At 42.4% G+C, this 19,978-nt stretch overlaps 1 protein-coding gene across 1 annotated transcript; it reads left to right on the top strand.

Annotated features, from left to right (window-relative positions):
- The first annotated feature begins 82 nt into the window (after positions 1–82).
- Positions 83–5,414, top strand: DYNLT3 (dynein, light chain, Tctex-type 3). Its single transcript, XM_010571339.1, has 5 exons — positions 83–614; positions 1,087–1,128; positions 2,987–3,110; positions 4,094–4,171; positions 5,273–5,414. The coding sequence occupies exons 2-5, from the start codon at positions 1,087–1,089 to the stop codon at positions 5,347–5,349; spliced, it is 321 nt and encodes a 106-aa protein (XP_010569641.1). The 5' UTR covers positions 83–614; the 3' UTR covers positions 5,350–5,414.
- The last annotated feature ends 14,564 nt before the right edge of the window (positions 5,415–19,978 follow it).

Here is a 19,978-nt window from a genome sequence, read left to right as displayed (position 1 = left end):
GGGCCGGTGGCAGGCGGCAGTTGTACGGGCGGGTTGTGAGCGGGGACCTGCGGTTCCCCGTCCTTTCGGGCACCCTCGGGGGTCGTGCGGTACCTGGGGGCCCGGCTCGGGGCTGCCCGCGGTCTTCGGAGAGCCTGTTCCAGCGCTGGGAGCTGGAAGTTCGTGCGAGGGGAAGTGGAAGCGGGGTTGGGGGGTGCTGCCGCCCGCCCCGGTGCTCTCGGTTTGCGGCCATTTTTCTTGTCTCACCCCTGGAAGGAAAAAAAAAAAACCCTAAAAAACCCAACAACCTACAAGTGCTGGGCCCGGTCTGCGCTGCAGGCTGATCCCTGCCTGCCAGAACTGAGGAGCCTTTCCCTGCCCACGGGCCTTCCAGCCGGTCTCCAGCCACCAGTTTTCCTTAAAAAAAAAAAAATGCTCGTAGAGACATTATTGCCCTTGAGGTTTCTGTCCGTGCCCAAGTGTTTGAAATTAGTCGCTGTGAAGAGGCAGATGGCACAACCGTGCGTGCCGTGTTTCCTTTGGAAGCCGAGCTAAATGCTGATGGGTAGGAATGAGCAGAAAATAGGAGGCATCGAAGCTTGCAAGATTTTTCTGCACTTGAGAAAGTTACTTGGGTAAGGTAATGACTGTGGCAACCAGTCTTTTTGATACCAGGGTTGCAAAACTTTGTGTTACCATTTGGCAGCAAGATGCAACCCATGGCTTAGTAAATCCGTGACTCCAGTAAAAACCCAGGCTAAGACCCAGAGGAGAAGATCTGCCATTTAACTTTTTGTCTTGGAGAATATTCCCATGACAAGCACAGACAGTGGTGGAATTTAAACGTTACAGAAAGTGTAAATTGAACCTGCTTCCAAGCTCACAGAGGACTGAGCTTTTTGGACCCACTCAAATATGACTAGCAAAACCACACTAAGTAACGTATGTATGGTGCTGGGGAAAAAAAGGAAGATTTTAGCGTTATACGAACAGACTACACAATGCAAATAACCAGCCACAGGGCTTGATCATTACGTGTTACTTAGAGTAAAACTGCATCACTTGTTTACTTTTCTATCAAATAATAATAATTAATTTTTATTACAGATGATCTTCAATGCTGATGAGGCCCACAACATAGTTAAGGAGGTAGGTTTTAGCTAACAGTTGTATTTCAAAGAAATTCTTTACCTTACCTTGCACTATACTGAAAGCAGTTACTTTCGTTGACTGTCCCAGATAAATTCAATCTTATATGAAAGTATTACTTTTATCAGATAAAGACAGAGTTTCATCTGGAGCTGCTCTAAGCTTCATCTAGTTGTTGTCTTCAACTACCTAAAGAGAAGGTGGATGAGAGAAGAGAGAGACAGAATTTGTATTACAGTGGAAAGACAAGGGGCAGCAGTCACAAATTGCAAGGGAAATTCACTCCAAATCTCCCCCCCCCCGCCTTTATCCAGCTAGAGAGTAGTTAATCACTAGAGGGGTTGCAGGGCGAGCTTGTGGAGTCTCCATCCTTAGAGATTTTTAAAACTCGACTGGACAAGGCCTTGCACAACTTGATCAAACTTGGAAGTTAGCCTTGTTTTGAGCAGGAGGTTGTACTACATAAACTCATTATTCTAGCAATGCTTTGAAAAACAATTTTTACACAAAAAGAGCAGGCTGAAAGTGAGTAGCCTGATGGTCTAAATTAAATACCTAGTAACTGGAAAGTGATTAATGAAGAGCCTGTGGCATACAGGTGTTGTCAGGTTTTGCAGGGAAATACCATTTTGAGCAAGGAATTCCTAGAGGGGCTCTGCAGGTCCTTTCCCACCTGCCCTGTCGGGAAGGGAAAGGGCTGCACTTTCAGAACTGCTCCAGTACACAACAGCAAGCTCTCGGGCATCAGATAAACAACAATTCAACCCTTTATGTAACCGTTCCTGCCTTGAAAGGTCAAATACGGTATGACAGAGTCTGCAGACGCTGGGAGTAAAGCCAAGCATTTCTGCCTCCGATTGAAAGCTTAACCAGAGCTGAGGAGCTGGGTACATTTCTGGAAGGACCAAAATCCCTGAGGGATCTTGTTGTCCCTCTTTGGTCTTCTGTTTTGTGAATGTTTGTTCCCATTGAGTCCTTCGTCCAGCTTTATACACTGTGATCAGAACTAATCGGGCTTTTTAAGATCCGGGGCACAAGTCTCTTACGCAGCCTGTTAGTGGGTGGTTAGTGCGTGGGATTCATCTTACTGAATCAGAGGAGAACGTGGTTTTATTTTACTTACCTTTTCCAGGTAAGCATTTCTTAACTGAATTTCTCAATTTTAAGAAGTATACATCAGCACATGAGAATGCAGTTTAAGAGTTACAGTTTGAGAGGAGACTTTCTGTTCAGTAAGTTTAAACAAGGGTTGGCCAATCTGTAGCTGTGGGAGAACATGCAATTTTCAGCAGTTCAGATACTTCTTGTGCTGCAAGATATGACCCTTGAGTATCTCTCTTTCTCTCATATCTTCCTCATCTTTTAAGCTAGGGTATGCATTTCACTGTTGTCGCTCTACCTCTAAAGATTTTGGTATATTGCTCACAGGCTCTGAAATGTTGGCCAGCCTAAGCTGACATTATTGATTTGAGTAGTACCATTTCCATTACAGTAGCTTTGGAAAGCCAAGCTGGAGTAGGCAGTCATTAGGAACAGTGGGATGTGCTAGTATCTTCACTGGTAAATAGATCCATTCACTTAAAACTTGGTGCTTAAAGCGTATGGCTAAGGTCTTTTCTACAAGAAATGTTCACTCAGAGCCTCATTTTTCTCTGTGTAATAATGTGGTAAATATGTACTAAAAATAAGTTTCTGAGATGGATCATTTTTCTTCCCATTCAGCAACTGATACTGATGAGCTCAAGTGATTTAAAGTAATCCAATTGCCAGATAAAATTCCTCAGATTATGCAAGACATTTTAAACCTCTACGTTTTGAAGTATGTTTACTGTAACTATTTTTTTCCCCTCTATTTTAGTGCATAGAAAGTGTTTTAGGCAAGGCGGATTATAATCACAACAAAGTCAACCAGTGGACTGCTGCTATAGTAGAACAGTCGCTGACACATCTGGTAAAACTCGGAAAAACATACAAGTACATTGGTAAGTACAAGCAGTCATACTCTTACCACATACAATCACAATAAATAATTGCTGAAAGGTTCATTTGAATGCAGAGCTATATTCAATAGAAAGTTTTAAACAGTAAACAAAGCAGAGCAGATACCTGAACTCTTTCATTATGTAGATTTTTAGTAATACCTGTGGTAAAACCATGGCAGTTTCACCTGGGCTAAGCATGCTAGCAACACTTAGCACAGAAGATGACATGTTACACAGTCTTTCATGACTGTTAAGCAACCCCAAAACAATAATATCAACTTGTTGGTATCACTTCAGGAAATAATTGCTTATCTTAAATAAAATTTTCAGTAGGATTAAGCTCCCTGTAAATACGGACATTTGAAAGACTTTAGTCCTGTACGCTAAGTCATGTCCCATTATATGCACGTCTGTGGAAGGGAAATGGAAATAAGTAGCAGTTTAACCCACTTTGGTCCTTTTGCGGAGCGTTGATGTAATAGCAAGTGTTTGCACTGTGTTCTGTTTTGAAACTCTTGGATTCAGATTGTCCCTGCTTTTGTGGCCATTGCAGGTCAGTCTAGAAATGCTGCCTGTTACTAGAATGTGGTTTCAGGGAGCAGTCAGCCAGTACTTTTGGGAAAGAGCTCTCATCAAGTGCAACTTCTGCTGTGCCTGTGAGGACAGCACCTGCAGTCCCGTTCTGAGGTGCACATGACACAAGCCATATCTAAGTAGTTTAAAAGATAAAAAACATAATCCTATTAGCAAGGATTTTGTTAAACCCATTGTCTTTATGCAAGTAAAAATAATAGTGAAATGGATACCAAGTTCTTGAGGAAAATACTGGGGGCGAGGAGGGTTTCAAAAAAGGTTTTGATTTAGCTGAATGCCATCTGCTAGCCATTTGAAAATGTTACGCAGGCTTGAGTTCAGAAGTACCGAATGATTCACCTCTTCTGCTTTAATAATTAATTCCTTGATTTTATGACTGTATCTTGCAGTAACCTGTGCGGTGATGCAGAAGAGTGGAGCTGGTCTTCACACAGCAAGCTCATGCTTCTGGGATACTACAACTGATGGTAACTTTCCTCACTCAGATTAAAAATTTGTAGTAAAAGAAATGTCACTTAATGCTCAGTTGTAATAGTTAGGTTGAACATTTTCAAGAGTGATTGTAGAAGCAGTAGCTTCCAGGAATAGATGCTTGTTTACAATCCCAGCAGAAATATTTTATTAGCAGTTGGTGCCTGCATTAAGAGCGATTGCTTTGTAAATTATGAGAAGCAGGAGTAGAAATGCCTTCATTCTGAAACAAGAGTCAAAACATTCAATCCTCGTCAGTGACCATAGATTAGTTGAAGAGGTAGTAAAACATTGCTCGAAGTAAATGCAAGTGGGTACTCCTAAACATATCTGCCTGTCTGCTGTAAGGGGGCAGCACTACTTGGGAGGAGGACAGAACTTTGACAGAAATAGTTTGACTAACAGTATGTGTTTCAGTTGCTTAACTATCAGCCAGGCCTTGGATATGTTTTACTGCTTCTAAATTAGTTCTAAATGCATTTTTTCCCAGGTTCAAAGTATCATGGGGAAACAAGATTAAAATAATCTTATGTCTGTCACAGACTCAGAAAGGTCTTTTTAGAAGAGGGTACCAAGATTTAACTTTAAAATAGAGATGGCATTAGAAAGTCAACCAACGGTAAAAAAAAAAAAAAAATCATAAAATGAAGGTAAGTAGACAAGTGCAGTTTAATCTTCATGTTTCCTTGGCTTGTAAGGCCTTAATACAGTAGAAGAGGAAAAATTACAGAAGGTAAATACATGAGAATGTATTTGATCTAGTCTTTTTTCTGATTTCTCCTCTAATTATCTTGCCAATTTCAGTATGAGATTTTCAAGGATTTTTGCAAGTCCAGCTTTTAAAGAGAGATACTGAAATTGTGTTTTCCTGGAAACTGTCTTAAGCATACAAGGCTCATGTTAGGCAGTAAACAATTTACAAGTTAATGAAAATGTTTTGAGGAGTGTAGTCCATTTATAGCCAAGATGACATAATAGTATTTACCTTAAATCATAGCTGAATTATTCATACTAATTAGACATAATTTACACTGCAATAAAGTGAATGTAGTAAAGATACTGGCATTCTATTTTAATTTTGTAATAATCTCTTCTAGGAACCTGCACAGTGAGATGGGAAAACCGAACAATGAACTGCATTGTCAATGTGTTTGCTGTTGCTATTATCCTGTAGCTGACTGGAAGATAAATATAAGCAACACCGAAGCCTTTAAAAAAAAAAAAATCATCCAAACACATGGCTAGATATTTCAAACCATCATTTGTTTTTGTATGAGGAGCATACAGAAGCTCTCTACAGAGAGCATAGAGTCTAAGCCAGTTCTCATAGATTAATTATCTGAAAGCTAGCAAAAAGTTTAAAATATATGTATGTATCTATCTAAAGAGAAAGTTTTAGTAATTTAAATATTCAGAAGTATGTTAATGAGAAGATGCCACAAAGATCAATACAATTTATATCAAAGCTAATATCAAAGATACTTTATTCAAGAGGAACAAACCCCATCAAAGGAAAGGTCAAAGGGCAAGCAAGACTTCTCAGGATTATGGTGCATTTGGGAACAAATTATAAACACAATTCAGAATGGATATACTGTAAACAATACTGGTGCTTCATGTTTGACTAAACAAAGCTAACTGTCACATTGAATGCTGGTGCTTGTGAAATTGCATGAGCATCACATTTTGGTCAAGCATGAACATTTACATTGAAATAAAATCCAGTTAAGCTTTTCCCCTGGAGGTAGAAGGTGACTTCACTGGGATAAAGGTGAAATCTACCTAGTCCTAGCAGAATTCTAATTTATCTTCAGAATGAAGAACGTAATAATTGTTATCAATTCAGGGAAACATGCTGGGATCAGACATCAGCCCTTAATTCATAGTTTATAAATCTGAAAACATTCTGAAGGTACTTAAATTTTATTTTATTCCACAGCTGCGGAATTTGTGACAAGCACTTTATTGATTCCTCATGCAGTAGCCAGGAGCTAGGGCAACAAGACTGGACCCACATTACTCCAAGTAGGATTACAGTGTTCAGAGAGGAGGCACACACATTTCTAATGGCTCTTGTTGGGTTTGGAAGCATTTATCTTAAAGCAACATATCTGTTCTTTATAGGAGTGTTTCCTACATTCTCTAAATCTAGAATTGGATCTTAGTCCTGTGAAATAATACAGTTAAGTTTTATGCATTAAGAATTCCCCTCTTGTAAAGATTTATGCAAGTTCTTAATTTTGCTCATCTGATGAGTCTTAACTTGAAATATTCCACGTGGAAGAAAAGCATTTGCACACATGCAAGTATTTGCTGGATTGGGGCCTACATTTTTGTTGATTAATGCACAAATTATATGACAAAGAGATGTATCAATACCAAAAATGCCTAAATGATTGCTGCCACTAAGTGGCAGCTACATTAAGTTGTTTTCTCAGATGCTGCTTAAGGATAGAATTTTTTCTCTATTACTCCGTGTCTTTGGAAGAGACTGGTAACTACCTAACAGCTAACATAAGGCTGTTTTGGATTTTAACAAATGAATATTAAAGCACTACTACACAGTTTTGTTTGGGTTTTTGGTTTTGGTTGGTTTGGTTTTTTTTTCAGATAACTGACTATTAGGGCATGTAGCAAGTGTCCTGTACACAGAACAAGCTAAAAACCATTTCATTGCTTAAATTGTGTATACATATTGCTAGTATGAGACTACAGAAGGAACACGTATACATGTAATTCACAATACCATTCAAAATCTCTTGCTTTGCAGACAAATAAGAATACCGCTTTTACTTAAGTGCAAGTAACATTAATACTGTAATATTGCATTTGCCTAACAGGCAAGTGTAGCGTGAAGATGTATGTGTACGTTGTACTGACCTTCAAATGTATAATAATTTAACATTAATTTGGGTTAGGACAGCAGTTTCTGAACTAGGTGCCAGCATCCAAGAGCCGAGTTGTGGAACTGACAAAAATGCAGTAGTTTCACTAATATTTGGGATTGTGCAAAGTGAAAAAATAAGTGGGGTAGCAACTGGAAAAAGGTTTGGTACGATTGATACAGTTTAAGAAGTGGGTGAGTAAAAATAGTGGTGGCTGTTATCCCCCCTTTAATGGGCATTTGGGTGCCATGGTCAGAAGAAATATTCCAAATAGCCACTTGTAATCTCATTTGGGATTTTTGCTTTACTTGAAAACAAGATGCACTGAGTAAGACTGTCAGTTTAGTGAGGCTTGGTGAAGGTTCTGCTGCAGAAGAAACCTCGAAAATATGGCTTAATTATAAGACTGCTTCATTTTTCTTTCTACAAAAAAAAAAAAATAAAGTTTTGCCTTAGTTGTATTTTTGCCTTGTGTTCTTGATCAATATAAATAGGAACTGAGAAAAATACTCCTCTTGCTTTCCTTCCCTTGTATACAGTAGTGAGAACTTGGGAAATTTATTGAAGTTGTGTGTGCATTTTAGGGACAAGACCTTGTCAAAGGCTAGTTCCCAGACTTGGCCTAATTTCTTACACCTGTTGTCTACTGTTCCTCTTACTGTTTGTCTTGATGATGCAAGTTAAAGTTTTGTTAGTCCAGAAAGGTTATTAAGAAACTCGGGGAAAAGTATTTTCATTCTCCATTGTATCCTAGTGAGTTTAACTTCTTTCCTGTCTTTCTTTTCCCCATCCTCTGTGGGTACAAACAGCTACTTGTATTTAATATAGCTCTCAAAACAAATGCTGAATACCATTAGTTGCATTTCCAAGTAGCTTGTTTTGAAGGATAAAACTGAATTGCAGAATATGAAAACCCACAACAACATTTCAATAGTATTTTCTATCAATATAATGTTTTCTTAGTTGTTGCAATCGGGAGGATGAGTTATTGTTAACAATGGGGGTCTTCATTAATGGGACAGAAGAGTTTGCATTAAGGTATAGCCCGTATATGTGGAACTATATGTTTCTACATATGATTTCATGATTTTTCCCATGCAGATTTTGTTAATCTAAACAGAAGAGTGTGAAAGGGAAAGTAAAGGAGCAGATTCATGACTTTCCTTTTCATTGCCTGCCAGATGTCTGTCAGTAACTTGTTGCCTTTCCGATGACTGTCTTCCTGTTACACTCGACTTGATCCATGAAATGAGTACAATCCTGGTATGTTCAATTTAGATTTATGCAATCTAAAGCACCTCACAGAAGCCACTGAAATCCCAGCTTGTAGCAAGCGTATTTAGAGCTGGACATGAATGTCAGAGCACCGATATTTTAAATACACCATAAAAGAGAGAACATGAACTACTGGTAGCCTGTATGCATTAGTAGAGTAGCTGCCTTATAGAGAAAGCAGGGTTTTGTTCAGGCAGCAGATCCTGTAACAAAAATTCTTACCTGATCATTGAGATGCACTGCACTGCCTCTGGTACAGTCTGACCAGGTCATTTTGTTCCCATTTAATTCAGAGAGGGATTTTTTAGCGCAGTCACGGTGTCATACAAGCAAGGAGCCAGACCAAACCTCCCCATCAAATATCCTGAGCTAGGAAGTTCTGCCTGTGTATCTGCAGGATGCTCCCAGCTCAAAGCCAGCACCAGTTTGTCTCTCGGGGAGTATCTTGGCTCAGATGTGGTGTTCTGTAAATGCAGCAATAAACCCAGTTGCAAAGTGGCTCCAAAGCTATGCTATCATGTTTAGATCATGTTCCATGTGAGCTACTCTAGCCTGTTGGGTCTATGCCAGGTAAGGGGTCTGTGGACATTGGCTTGTAGGTGGAATGGTTTCTCTCTTCCCCCCACAATGGAAAGAAGGCTGCAGCCAAACACCGCATGCCTGCCGAGGCACTCCAATGAGTCTAAATCACTGTCAAGTACCCGGAGGTTTTAGCTCCTATATTCCAGCAAACATCTGTTCTTAAACACAGGAAACATACTGTGACAGCAGCTTTATTTGTTATGTAAAAGTTTTCTAAAAGGGAACAGAGTAGTGCTAGAGTGACAGCTACAAACACCCCTGTAACTCCCATCCCACTGACTGACCTAAAATGACTTGAAAAGGAGAATCAGGCTTACAGAAACACACCTCACTGGTCACTATGGTTTCTGTCAGGCACTTAGTGGTTACTGTCTCATGCAAAGAAGGTACCGGGGCCACATAGCACAAGTGAATGAAGGAAAAGAGACAGAAAGGCAAGTTTTGTAGTGACACTACCATTTTAAATAGATGGTTCTACCGTATCCGTAAGTTAATTATAGAGTTTGTAATCTATGCTTACGTAGCTTCACAGTGTAGAGACCACGTGGAGTTCAGAATCACAGCCATTAAAATCTCCCATCCCCAGGGGAAGGTGGTGAGATGGACTAGGTGGCTCAGCTGCAAGACACTCAAACTTCTTTCTAGTCAGCAGGTTCTCCTCCTCGTAGGCCTATATTGGATATAATCAGAATAATTTCTGAACAGCACCTCCTAAATCAGAAACATCATCATATCTGCAAAACCCCCCATCATAGCTGTAAACACCTTAGGAAGAAGTTAAACATTCTCTGCTGTCTGTTCCTGTAGAGTTTACTGAAGTTTTTGAGGCAGCCTTTATTCAGTGCTTGTTCGTGACCATCCGGGTAAAATTAGAGGTTGGGGGAGAGGGGGATGAATGAAGTGAAGTCCTTGTTTGACAAAAACAAGGGTGATCTTTATATATATACCCTGTCACACAGACATATATTATACATACATTTATAGGTATGTTCATCCCTTCTATTTATCCACTTCTCTCACAATTTTGAGTCATACATGGATAATTTTGTTCATTTAGAATTTCATCTCTTGTTGCTTATTTCCACTTCAGCGATGTCTGGGTATCAAAACAAGGGTTCCGACAACGTTCATACAAACAGATATCCTGGCCAGAGATAATACAATTTAGCATTTAGATACTAGCCAGCAGAAGTGAGAGGGCTAGGTAACAGCAAGGATGTGACTGCCTTTATTGCCACTCACAGCACTCCACTTGAGGCAGTCACGACTTTATCCAATCTCAGGCAATAACTTCAGGGTTTGTTTTCTGTGTGGTCTTCTACAGTGACTATTGGAACTGGTCTGACCAAATCACACAAGAATCTACTGCAGGGTTTTGAGTGATGTCATTTGTTAGTTTGAAATGTCTTCAAAAATATGTAAGGACCTCACCGATTGGTGCTGTAATAGCTATATCGTGTTCATGTCTGAGTTGAACATGTTAGGAAATTAATCTTAGATGAACTGTAACCATAGTTGTAGTTAGATGGTCTGCTAATGTTGTGAACAAATTCTAGTTGCCTATTTCATGGCACTCATTATCGGTCCCCTGAACAACAGCTGAAATGATTGTTTGTAGGGAACAACTTTGCAAAAGCTAGCTTTGGAAGGGAAGAAACTGAGTAGTTTTAATTTCAGGTTTAGGTCTGGATCAGCTGAGGCTTAGGGGTCAGTGCTGAAATCTTTCAAGCCTTTCTCTTTGTACAGTTGCTTTGGCATCTTAAGCAAACCTAAGCAATTGCCTCGGGTTTGGGTTTTTTTGTTTGTTTGTTTGTTATTGTTTTGGGTTTTTCTTTTGTTTTAGATTTTTTTGGTGGGGTTTGGGGTTTGGGGGGGGGGAGGTTGTGCAAAATTTTGGCTGCATTGGAGTAGCAGCTGGCGAATCCATGCTTTCCAGTTTGGGCTTCATGAATCGCTCCACAGGCAGCCAACACAAACCTCTCTGAGGCCGTGGCCCTGCTGCCGCTGGAGGGGGGATATAGCAACCACCTGTGCCGCCCTTCGCTTAACTCACCTGGGCAAGTCGGGCTTTAGCCGAGGCTGGACGTGACCGCCCTGGACCTCGGGCGCTTACTCTAAGCTGCCGCCCCACAGGGATTTCCCAGTTACGAGCAGCAGTAAATCCTGAGCTGGCTGCTTCAGCGCTTGAGAATGCGCAGGCTGCCCGCACCTCCGCCTTTTGAGGCGGGCAGGCACAGCCGTCTCGGCCGCTGGTATTGAGGATTTTGCAAGTGTGTTTATCTGTCGTGTTCTGAGGACTGGCAAACATCCCAGCCGAGCCAGATAACGCGCTCCTGTTTCAGTACCACAGAAGTATGCTGTAAGAGACAATAAAGAGGTCTTCTTGCCGTTGCTTTGGAACTGTCTCGTCGTCATCCCGAGTGCCTCTTTCATCGCCCCACAGACCCGGTGTGCAGGGCCTGTAAGGGCGGCAGCGCGCCCACAGCCGGCGGCAAGCCCACCAGCCCCGGCGGTGCCTCAGGCGGGAGCGCGGGCGGGGCCCGGTGCCGAGCGGCCGAAGCTCCCCTGGTTCCCCCGGCCGGCCGGTCACGGCCCGGGGGGAGAGCGCGGCCGGGCCGGGCTGGGCCGCGGGTGGGAAAGGGCCCGTCCTAAGGGGCAGACACCACTGCCGGCGCGTTTCAGAGCTCCCGGTACAAAAGCCCGGCGCTTCCCTGCCTCGGGTGGGGGTTTGGCGACTGTTGCCGCAGAGGGGGCCGGCCTGAGGGAGGGCCCGGGACCCGGGCTCCGCGCCGCTGCGGGCAGCGGGGAACCCTGAGGAGAAGTGGCGGGAAAGCAGGCAAACGCGTTCAGGGGGAACCAGCCAAGGTGGAAACGCCCCACCTGCAGTCTTAAAAGTAGTAGTAATAACGCGTAACAGTAACTTTCTTACAAAACAGCACCGGGCAGTTACGGTTGTGCCATTCCCCTTGAAACGTATGTTTTCTGTGAAACTGTGGTAGCCTCCAGGAAACATGAGCCTGCAAACGGCCTGTCGCTGCTGGCCAGCAGATAGATAGCCCACAGGCCCTCTTCTTACTTCCCCGCAGGGAACTCGGAGTTAGGGCAGCGGCTTCGAGCTGTGTGTGTGATGGTCACCTGCCCGCCTTCTGCCTCGGCTGGTTTTGTATTAGCTGTTGGGCCTCATAAACTAAGCTTTTTGTACGCATGCTTAACTATATATGTGACACTTTTAATTTCAGTCTTGCTGCTATTGGAAATACTTTCTCTTGAGAAGAGACGCGGGACCACCATTCATCTATTAGACCGCAACAGTAGTGATAATCTATTGATACTGAACAGATGTTGGGGAATTAAAAATAGAATTGGTCTTATATATTGCCAGCCTCCTTCATTCACCCACTGGAGCTGGTCAAGGGGCTGTACAATCTCGTAAAAATTTGCATGATGTTTTCTCTTTTATAAGCCAAACTTGAAATGGAGAAAAGCAAAGAAGAGAGGCAATGTGAAGGGGCGTGGAAAACACCAACAGCTGAAACAGAAACTTAAGAAAGAACACAGAGCTCCAGATTTATCTTTTATTTTCCACATAGGTAGATGATTTAAATAAGAGGCAAACTCCCAACTCATAGGACCAACCCTGAAATGCAGCTGAATTTACAAAACTGTGTCTCCCTTTTTCAGTAGTCCATTCATTCCCTCAGCTCCTCTCCCATTTCTTTAGGAAAACAGATTAAACAAATAAACCCAGCTTGGAAACCTAGTTTAAGAATTGCTCAAACAGTAGCCACTGGAATGTGTGATCCTGGTTCTCCGTAATAATAGTAGTAGTAGTAGTAGTAGTAGAAGTAGCATTGTTATTATAATGATGTTATTATTACTGCATCACCTAGAAACAGTAAGTTGGGAACAATGCCCAGCTATGCTGGATGTTATTCAAACATAAAAGAAAAACCCAGCTACTGTCTGAAAGCTGTTCAGTTTGACTGCGAAGAGAAATGGATGGACACAGGCAGTCCTAGGAACACAAGCAGTATTAGCCACCCCAAAACCAGTGGTCCTAGAGAGGAATTTGAGTCCAACAGTTGTCTCAAGATGAGGACAGCGATGAAGATCTCTGAGGAAGGTTGTGGCTGAGCATGTTGGTGCTGACTGGTATGTCAATGGCAACAACAACAGAGGGCTAGGGATCTGCCTACTTAGAAACTTTAGTCACAGCATTTTGAGAGTTGCACTGAGTTAGAAGTCAGACAGGAGAAGGTTTACGATGAAAATGGGAGTATTGGCAATCGTATAAAATAATTTTTTTAGTTATAGATGGAAGAGAAGAAGGGCTGGTGGTTATATTAGGAAGAAACTGTTTTGATTAGTTTTTTAAAAGATGAGAGTATTCTTGAGTTGGGTGGAGAACAAGACAAACAAGGTGAGAGGTTCCCTTTGTGGCTTGTGTGGCATTTACAAGATATGCAAAGGCCTGTCCTGGGCAACATTTCCCACAGACACTTTCCTCGGCAGGAGTAAATACCTACTTGGCACATAAGGCAGCGGTTTCTAGCTTGCCCCGGCAGTATTTTCTCTGCTGATACAGCTTCCTTGTGCGGTTACAACATGTAAAAGCTGTCCCCATTAGCTGGCAATGAACGGTGGTTTTGTCCACTGGTAGGGGGAGAAGGGAAAGGCCCAGCATCTTGAAACAAATTAAATGACTGTGTACATTAGCTAAATAAGGAGAGAACATCTGTTACTTCTAAAGGGGAAGTGGCCATCTTAATGGGTTACAGCTTAGTCTTTGCAAATGACTGGAAAGGAACATCATTTCTTGGTTTCGGGGCTAGCTTCTGTTACTTACATAAATGCAGGTGTACCTCTTAAATTTTCCTAGTAGTAAGTTGCCTGTATCTATCACTCCCTGACCAAGCCTCAGAAATGCAGATTTTTTTTGCAGCAGAACAGTTGGAAGATGCTGGTTTTCCTGTCCAGCCTCACAAGCCGAGACTCCTATAGTGGCTCTCATCATCTCCTCCTCTGATGACTACTGTTCCCTTTCTGCTGGCCTCAAGATCCCCACCCCAAATATTGCTACAGAGATCTTATCTCTCATCTGTCACCGACACCTGCATCCTGCAAATTTAGTTAGCCACCCCACCACCCTGAAAGGACTTAGGGCATACAAATTCCTACAGAGGGATTCAGTGCATAAAGGGCTTAAATAGCATATTGTCTTCTTGCAGGCTATCAACAAGGAATACTGGCAAATGTTCTAAATATGCTAAGGTATTGGCCCTGTCATTCAACACTCAGGACAACACTCATATCACTATGGTTATCCTGGAGGAGAGCTGTTATTTAGAGCAGTTGCCTGGGGAAAAGCTGCTGGTATGCCCCAGGCAGTGATGGGAGGGAACACAGCATATGAACCTGCAGTCCCCAATTGGTCACTTCATTCATTATCATGGCTGTTCCAGTGATATCAGCTGAACGTCTGACAGATTAATGCAAATAAAGGCATTGGGACATGCATTAAATTACCAGCAATGACTAACTTGAGGCAAGATTCCCTGGCTATGTGTGCAACATGGGCTTTGGTGCCTGCCTCAGGGGGTGTGAAATGGCAGGGAAAAGGCTCACTTCCAGCTGCAGCAATAACTGTGGCAGAGACTATAATCTTTAGAGGTTTCCTGTAAAGTGAATACCAAGTAATATTGGGTAACTGAGAATCGGTTAGTCCTCTGTAAGCAGTATTTCATTGCAGCTCGTGTTGCTGTCCTTTACACACTGTTTTTATCATTATTTGTTTTGACTTGTAGCATTAGGTCTTTGCTATTGACTGCTTAATTTATGCATGTGAGATGGACAACAGTAATGGACAATGATCCACGTACTTACTTAACCATTTGCAGCCCTATCACAGTGAGTCTTTCATGAATTGTTAACAGATGAGAGGAACTTTCATAGTTTTGAGGCAGAAGGTAGCTGCTGATGGTCTACAGGGCTCTTCTGTCCCCTCAGGGGGATTGGCTCTAGAAAGTGTTTCTCACAGTTGGTTTGTCAGTCTTTGCTGATTATTTCCTTGCTGCTGTCTGAGCAAGGTTAAGGTCTCAGAGGGCTTGTGTGAATTCGCTGCCTGAAAATGGGCTTGAGCTAGCATCAGTTGTCACATATGAAAGGGAAGTATGAGAAAACGGCACAGAGGGTGATAAAACCACAGCAGCAACTGTCTTCATTGCTTGCCCAGCCTTGGGTCATCCTGCAGGGTTATTCACTTACACCCTGGCCGCATGAGATTACAGGGTAGAAATCTCTTCAGTCTAGAAGGGTGGAGAGTCTGTGATATGAAACTGGACACTTGCTGTGCCAAAATGCCCAGCTCTTAACACTGGTATTGACAACTACATTTTGGCCTGTTAACTTCAAAGAGATGATGGCAATTGCCCTGTCCCAGTTCTTCCCTATGCCATTTCTGCACCCAGGAAAATTCCACCTGAATTCTCACAGTGCTCTCCATCATTCAAAGAGAAACCTTACAGAGCCGCAGTGCAGACCCTGGACTTTGGCACTGTCCAGTTTAACTCACAGGAGTGTAAAAAGACAAAACCAGCATAAGAAGCATCAACACTTTACTTCAAAAGTGACTTGACGAAAGATGTCTCTGCAGTCCATTTGTCCTGAAGGCCATAAAACTCATGGTGAATAGTATTTGCATACTTTCTGGTCTTAACACCAGTTGACCTACAAGTACAAAACAAAATCAACCAAAGAGCTATTTGCAAGGCACTTTGCTTTGCAAATTGTTCCCAGCATTGTAAAGCATCAGTTCCAAGGGGGAGAGATGGTCTGACACCTCCTCGGCTGGCCTTTCCCCTCCCTCCCTCTACAATAATGCTCAGCAAGGTGGGTGGGTATTTGCGGGGGAGTGAGTTTTTTGGCCATTTCCCTCATTTCTGAACAATGCAAATGAGATATAGGGTCAAATGCAGGTCAAATGCTTTACGGGATAAAAGTACATAATTTGACCCATGCATGCTGAAATGCTAGAACAGAGCAGTTCATAAATTTCCTTTATTGTAGAATTTAAAATAAAAATCATTAAGCAGGGGGAGAGAATATTATAGGAAGGGACTAATATAATGTGTTTGAGCAATGCAGAGGTGGCTACAGCCCTGGTCTATTTGTAGTGACAGAGGAGACTGCAGATGAATCATTTTATGCAAGATGCGCACTGCACTGGTTGGAGCTGGGAGCGAAGCCCTCGTGCCTCTCCCTGCACTTGCAGTGGGCACAAGCACTTGCAAAATTGGCAAAAAGATTGTGCGAGCTGGAGATTTTCAGGAAACTTGCAGAGCTGGGGAGCAGGAAGGAGTGGGTGAGTGAAGGGGTGATAGTAGCAATTGGTAGAAGAGGATGGACGGAGAGAAATCGGTGGTAGCTGGCTGGGCAGAGATACACCACTTAGGCAGGCAGAAAAGTACCAGTGGAAGGGGAGGGAATGGGGTTAGCGGAGGTGCAGAACGGAGCTGGAAAGCATTTGTAAGCTTTCAGCAAGTTTCTCAGTACTTTTCCACTCTACTGCAATTAATTTTGCTTCTAGTCTGGGCTGGTTTGTGTGTGGTGAATGTAAATGAGACCAGCAGATTGCTAAGGTCTGTATGAAATACAAAAACAAATGTGTGGTTCTTGACAAGTAACTACTCTGGCTTGTGTCTGTGGAACTGACGCTGTTGTACACAGTCAGACGTGAGTATCTTAATCCTGCCAATGCTTATAACATTAGCATCTTAATGTATGCTCCTAACTTCCTTTGAGCATATATACCTATGTGTTTGAGGTGTCAGGGCTTACACCTGGCTATGAATTCTGCAAAGAACTCACTGAAAGTTGAAAAAATAAGAAGAGTCAACATTAATTTGTTAAGAACACTCCAAAATAGAGCAGGATCCTGAGAAAAAGTGCTGTAATGAGGCCTTAACATTATTTCTTGTTTGTTTAAAAGTACCTTCTGTTTCACAGGCAGCTTTTTGTTTGTTTTTCTGTTTCTAATTTGGTTTAACCCACCACTTGAGGACTGAAAGGCAGAAAGTCCCCACCCAGCAGAGAAAGTCTTACAAGACTAAAAAGAGGAAGACCTATTTTGCAACCAGGGTGGTTTCCCCCTGGGACATGCATGGGGGTGAACAGGCAGAGTAGCATTTTTATTGTAGGTTAAAACTTAGGAAAACTTGTATTTCATTTGCCCGTGTGCACACTTTGCAAGTATGTACCAGGGAAGGAAGGAGGACTAGATGAGACCCAGTACATATCGACGTCTCACTTGAATTATATTCTCTGAATATGGCCAGGTGCCATGCCCCCTCCGAAGCCCCTTTCCAGTTTTCAAAATCAAGATGAGGCCAATGGAAACCAGAGCTGCCCAGCACCCTGGAGGGTCTTAAACTGTAAGACTAACTACAGTGAACTGGAGATCAAGGCTATTGATGAATTAATTAACTGCTTATTTCAGATGACTACGTATGGGAAGACAGAGAAAATATTATGTAAGCAGGGAAGGAAAACATGCTGAGCTGAGGCCATAAGTGAGACCAACTTTCCTTTTCAGTCAGTCTGAATTGGTCTCCTAGTTGCTTCCATTAGTTGAGACAGTTATTTTAATAATCCAACAACTGGCTTTTCTTGCCATCAGCAGAGCATTTTTCCTTTGAACAGGGAATTTGTGGAACTGGATGGAAGGACAGATCAAACATCAGTCCACTTTGTAAATTCAGGTACAGCATAAGTTCAACAGTGTGTGCCACACAGACCGTGCTCCTGTCTCTACTGATGGTGTAAGGAGTGCTAAGAGGTTCTTACCTCTTTTAGAGTCATCGCTGCAGATGAGGCATAGCTAGGACCAAAGGTTACTGTTGAAGGACAGCCTTAATGGGAAAACTGCTTATAGTGTTCAGATCCCACTGGAAGTGGGGACGATTCCAGAGGGTGCCTGGAGACCCTGGCAAGCGTGGGCAGTGGCAGAGCTCTGCCTGAGCAAGCACAATAGCTCATTTACTTTGGCACCCAGCAAATCGGAAGCTTAGTACAGATGGGAAGAAGAGTTCTGTGGTGGCAATTGACCCTCATCAATGAAACATGGAACTCCCTCAAGTCCTGCCTTCAACCATTCACTGCCATCCTCCTCCTGTGGCTCCCCCCCACTGTCTGCAGAAGCAACCTTGGGACGTCCCTGAGTTTCAGAAAACCTTGCAGATGCCACTGCAGCAGGGTCATGGTGCCACGTAGTGTTGCCTGAACTGCTCAGTACCATGTGCGGTTTCTCAAACAAAGGTGAGAAGCCACCCTTTGTTTCCAGGGCAGGCAATTTGACAGCAAAAGAATCAGTTTATTGTGAAAATGATCCCTTCCTCCACCCCCAAGAGAGAAAATCCCCAAACACAAGGAAGGAGGAAATTTTCAGTGAGAGGCCCAGCCTATAGCAATGGTCAGATTCCAAGCAGTAGCACTGGGCCACAAAAGAGGACTGTCCTTTAAGCTCACCCGTAGCCTGCTGTCCTAGCCTTCTCCTCCGGGTGAATGAGGAGCACTGTATGTCCTGCCTGGGAAGTGGTGGTGCTGTCGCAGCCACAGCTAAGAATTTAACACAGGCATGGGCTTTATATCTAATGTAAGTGTTGTAAAAGTTGTTTTATTAAGAAAAGGTCTGTGTTTAAGCTGGCTCACCAGTTAAACCACTGATTTGGGGAACTTCTGTAGGGCAGGCAAGCATTTGGAGGAAGGGCTTTACTCCCTTACCACCCAAGAAGACAGCAGCATTGACTTAAAACAGTACCACTAACATCCCTCTGTGCTTTGCTGAAGAGTAGGGAGGACTCAAGCTAGTTTGTTTTTCATGTTTGTATTATTTCAGTGCTATCCGTTTCACTCATGTATCCGAGATTTTAAAAAAACTTCATATTCAGACGATGACTGATAATGCATGGCTTGCTATTTTAGCAGTATTTAATAGAACAAACCTTTGAAAGAAACTGAGAAGCTCTCACCTCCTTATTTATTAATAAGCACAGAATTCCTTTTTCTGAGTTTGAGGTGACAAGCAACCCCTAGTACAAGTGTGCAGCAGCTCAGGGAGTGTCATTACAACTGGCTGAGTAAGGGAAGATCCCTGGAGTTTTAAGAACAAACATGGCAATGTTTAGAAAAGTAATGGGTGAATTAAAATACACCCCTCCAAGACTCTTCACATAATACATGTGCTGTCTCCATTAGACAACTTGCAATTCCTCTTTGCCCACTTTCTAACAGTATAAAGGCTGATCACGTTTCCATTAAAATCAAAGGCAAGTATTTCAGTGTTCTCTGTATGGGATGAGAGCCTTATTATGTTTCAGTAGCAATATTTTTTATTCCACAGAAGAAGTTTCTTTAATTTTGCTTATGTTCTCTTCTGATTTAATAGGTGTGTTTCAAACAGAATTATGTGGATTTAAATATGGCCCTTCTGAGGGAAAGAACTGAAAAATTCCCCACCAAGAGTTGATCTTTGCCAGCACTTGCCAGAAACTGATAATAAATAGGAATGGGTAAGCTGTCCTTCTGAAGTAGCATGGAGTGCTTGGATAACATTTAAAAGTGGTATAAAGGGAGAACACATCCTGTCTGGCAAGTTGAGGTGTAAAATATGATACATGCAACCAGATGGCTACACAAACTTCCTTGAAATTGCAGAAAGAGACCACCACTTTCTTCTGTGACAGTAAGAACCCGTCAGAAAGGTCTTGTGCTGTGTAAGAGCTATTGCAGAGCTTGGCTGTGGAGTTTAAAAGTCACTAAGCAGGTGACTGAGTTGAACAGGAGACCCATGGTATACTAAACTGTGGCTTTTTCAAGGCTTTTTGCACTTCTTTTTTCATTTTTTCTGTGCTGCTGGTTTTAATGCTTTTTTTATCTGCTGCTGGTATTAAAAGTTTTGGTTCCTTTTTTTTTTTTAAGAATCTGTTACCTGTACTGTACATACAGAAGTACTGTGCTGTGTATGGGTGTCTTATACACATCAGAAACTTTATTCATAGCTATTCC

Source organism: Haliaeetus leucocephalus, unplaced genomic scaffold, assembly GCF_000737465.1.
Source record: "Haliaeetus leucocephalus isolate CR32 unplaced genomic scaffold, Haliaeetus_leucocephalus-4.0 Scaffold317, whole genome shotgun sequence".
Lineage (NCBI taxonomy): Eukaryota > Metazoa > Chordata > Aves > Accipitriformes > Accipitridae > Haliaeetus > Haliaeetus leucocephalus.
Note: the sequence above shows the minus strand (reverse complement) of the source record. Positions and strands in the feature narration are given on the sequence as shown.